Genomic DNA, 3,398 nt, shown 5'->3' with positions numbered 1-3,398 from the left:
ACTGTCATCCTCACTGGGGTTGGAAACCGGGATGGTCTAACCACTACCCCTAAATTAAGTACGATATACATGAAGGTAGAGATCTTTCGAATCCCAAGATGTCTATTTTTTGGTAAGTTTTTTCCCAAGTGTTTTTTTTTTCCTTTGATAAGGACCCAGATCTATTTTGGTTATATAATCTTTGTAGTTCTATTGATTTATTTTTCTAATTTGGGCGTGTTTAGTAGTCCCCTTTTCTTTATTTTCTTCCCTAATTGACGTTATATTGAGAACTCTATATTATTTTATTTGCCCTAAACTGGGTTGTGCATTGAGAAAGCTGGCATGGATTTTATTAGAGCCATGGATTTTTCTCTGAAGTATTACTATTTATCCTAGATGCTTCAAGATATCGATCAGGCATGAGCTCAATCATGATGAGAAAACCAATTGCTTATTTGCTCCAGAAAAAAATCTGCGTCTCAAGTCCCCACCTGTTACTCCGCTGCTACTCTGCACTTCCCATCCCTTCGATACCCAAACCAAGACAGCCCACCTTTTCTAACGCGAAAACTGACAGTCACTTGGTGCTCTACAACTCCCAAATTACAAAAAATGGAAGGAATGGCAATCTCCAGGAAGCACAATCCATATTCGACCACATGGCCTTCCGAGACGTCGTCTCCTGGACTGCATTGCTCACGGCGTACGGTGAGAACGGCGACGTCTCAAAAGCCCGGGAGCTGTTTGACAAAATGCCGAAGAGAAACACCACATCGTGGAATTCTATGATATCAGCTTACGTGCGTGCCTTAAAGGTTTCAGAGGCTTATGAGTTGTTTTCGAAAATGCCCACAAAGAATGTCGTCTCATATGGTGCCATGATCATGGGGTTTGCAAAGAATGGAATGCTAAGGGAGGCTGAGGAAATCTACCAGGAGATGCCACAGATGTGGCGAGATCCAGTTGCTTCCAATGCTTTAATTTGTGGGTATTTGAAAGCTGGCAAGCTTGACGACGCTGTTCGAGTATTCAGTAGAATGGGGGTGAGGGATGTGGTTTCTTGGAGCTCGATGGTGGATGGATATTGCAAAAATGGGAGAATTTCTGATGCGAGAGATGTTTTTGATGCAATGCCCAAAAGGAATGTGGTTTCCTGGACTGCTATGATTCGTGGGTACTTAACAGCTGGATTTTGGGAAGAGGGGTTTGGACTGTTTGTGGAGATGAGAAGGGATGCTGTGAGGATCAGCTCGACAACATTTTCTGTTATGCTTGATGCTTGTTCTGAAAAGGATAGGATCAGAGAAGGGGTTCAGATTCATGGGCTGGTCTTGACGACGGGATTTGAATGTGATGTCTTCTTGGGTAATTCTATTATAAATATGTACTCTAGAGCTGGCTGGATGACTGCTGCTAGAAGGTCATTTGATTTCATGAAAGAGAAAGATGTAGTCTCATGGAATTCTTTAATCGCTGGATACATTCAGCATGATGCAATTGAGGAGGCATATGTGTTATTTGAGTTGATGCCTGAAAAGGATGTTGTTTCTTGGACTTCTATGGTGGTGGGCTTCTCTAACAGAGGGTGGACTAAAGAATCTGTTCGTATATTTGAACAGATGCCCCAAAAAGATGAAATTGCTTGGACTGCAATTATTTCAGGGTTTGTCAGAAATGGGGAGCATGAAAGTGCGTTGCGATGGTTTGGTCGCATGGTAGAAGAGGGGTTTAGACCTAATCCTATCATGTTAAGTAGTGTATTGAGTGCTTTGGCTGGTTTGGCAATTTTAGATCTAGGAATGCAGGTTCATGCCTGTATCATTAAGATGGATTTTGAGGATGACGTTGCCATTCAGAGCTCTTTAGTGTCGATGTATGCAAAATGTGGCAATGTAAGTGATGCCTATCGTATTTTCTCGAGCATCAATGAGCGAAACCTTGTTACTGTGAATTCAATGATAACAGCATTTGCTCAACATGGTCTGGCAGAGGAGGCTATCAAATTATTCACAGAGATGCTGAGAGATGGGTATAAGCCTAGCCACATCACCTTTCTAGGGATTCTTTCTGCTTGTGCTCATGCAGGCCTCATCGAAGAAGGGTACAGGTACTTCAAATCCATGAGATCTTATGGTGTTGAACCAGGACCAGATCACTTCACCTGCATGGTTGATATCCTTGGACGTGCTGGGTTGCTGAAAGATGCAATGGAATTAATCAACTTAATGCCATGTAAACCCTATGCAGCAGCATGGGGTGCTCTCCTTAGTGCTAGCAGGATCCACTTCAATCTTGAATTTGCAGAGCTAGCAGCCCAGCAACTTTTTGAGCTAGAACCCAATAATGCGACAGCTTATGCAGTCCTATCCAGCTTGTATTCTGTGGCAGGGCTGAAGGATGATGAGGAGAAAGTGAGAATGGTCAAACAGTCCAATGGTGTGAAGAAGATTCCAGGTTATAGTCGAATTATACTTGATAAAAATGCAAATCAGTGGAGCAGAATCTGAATCCCTTGAATGCAGCTTAGATAATTTCGGGAAGACAAATCAACAGATGTGTCTCAGTTAAGTTTTTATTGGGAACATATATATTAGGAAATATCCATTTACATCAAATGGATGTGGATCTTGAAATTGAGATCAGGCATTTTGATCTGATAGTCAGCTTCTTTGGTCGTAAGCAGTGAAGACTTTTATGATGCAAAAACATATACCATAAATGTGATTGATTTCATATTATGGTATGCAACTTCCAGATACTGGTATCAGAAACACATATCAGGCATAAGGCAAAAGCATGTATATCAAGAGTAAGTGGTTCGCTAACCTTGAGACTGCTCTTTCTTGAAATGATTGTCCTGCCAAAAGGGGGAAATTCATATTTCAGATTTGTGGGGTGCAAGATGAAACTGAAATAACCACATTACTAACAAGTATGAGCAAAACCAAAGGAGATTGTGAAAAGATATATCAGGGAAAGAAGCACGATAGTATCTCTTCATGTCATGAAGTCATTATAGCTGAGCTAGGTGGTCTGGTATATGACCAGAGTTGCAACAATCCTGGGACTGTTTGAGATTCCCACTTTTGGTCTTCTCCAAACATTAACTTTCATTGGCTGCAACTGACAATCTAGTTTGTGGCATTCCATTTTCATATGATGCTACTATTCTGTTTATCATGTAAAAATTATTTGATTCTTTTTAACTTCATGGACTCTTGGATGAATATAAATATGCTAGTGAGCATAACGAAGAGGCAACCAGTATTGTCTTGTTGCAGAATGCATAAAAAATTATATATAAGTTATCTAGCATCTTGTTGTACTATAAGGACAGTATCAAATTCTATTCCTGTTTCCATCAACAGCTCATAAAAACTTAAAGTCAAAATTTCTTTGACAAAACATATTGGTAT

General features: G+C 40.5%; 1 protein-coding gene across 1 annotated transcript; it reads left to right on the top strand.

Moving 5' to 3' along the window:
• LOC103705668 (pentatricopeptide repeat-containing protein At1g53600, mitochondrial) lies at positions 1-3,188 on the top strand. The gene is made up of 2 exons (XM_039116690.1): positions 1-112; positions 379-3,188. The coding sequence occupies exons 1-2, from the start codon at positions 70-72 to the stop codon at positions 2,487-2,489; spliced, it is 2,154 nt and encodes a 717-aa protein (XP_038972618.1). The 5' UTR covers positions 1-69; the 3' UTR covers positions 2,490-3,188.
• Positions 3,189-3,398: the final 210 nt, after the last annotated feature.

Source organism: Phoenix dactylifera, unplaced genomic scaffold (genome assembly GCF_009389715.1).
Source record: "Phoenix dactylifera cultivar Barhee BC4 unplaced genomic scaffold, palm_55x_up_171113_PBpolish2nd_filt_p 000119F, whole genome shotgun sequence".
NCBI lineage: Eukaryota > Viridiplantae > Streptophyta > Magnoliopsida > Arecales > Arecaceae > Phoenix > Phoenix dactylifera.
The sequence above is the reverse complement of the archived record's forward strand: the minus strand, read 5'-3'. Positions and strand labels throughout refer to the sequence as shown.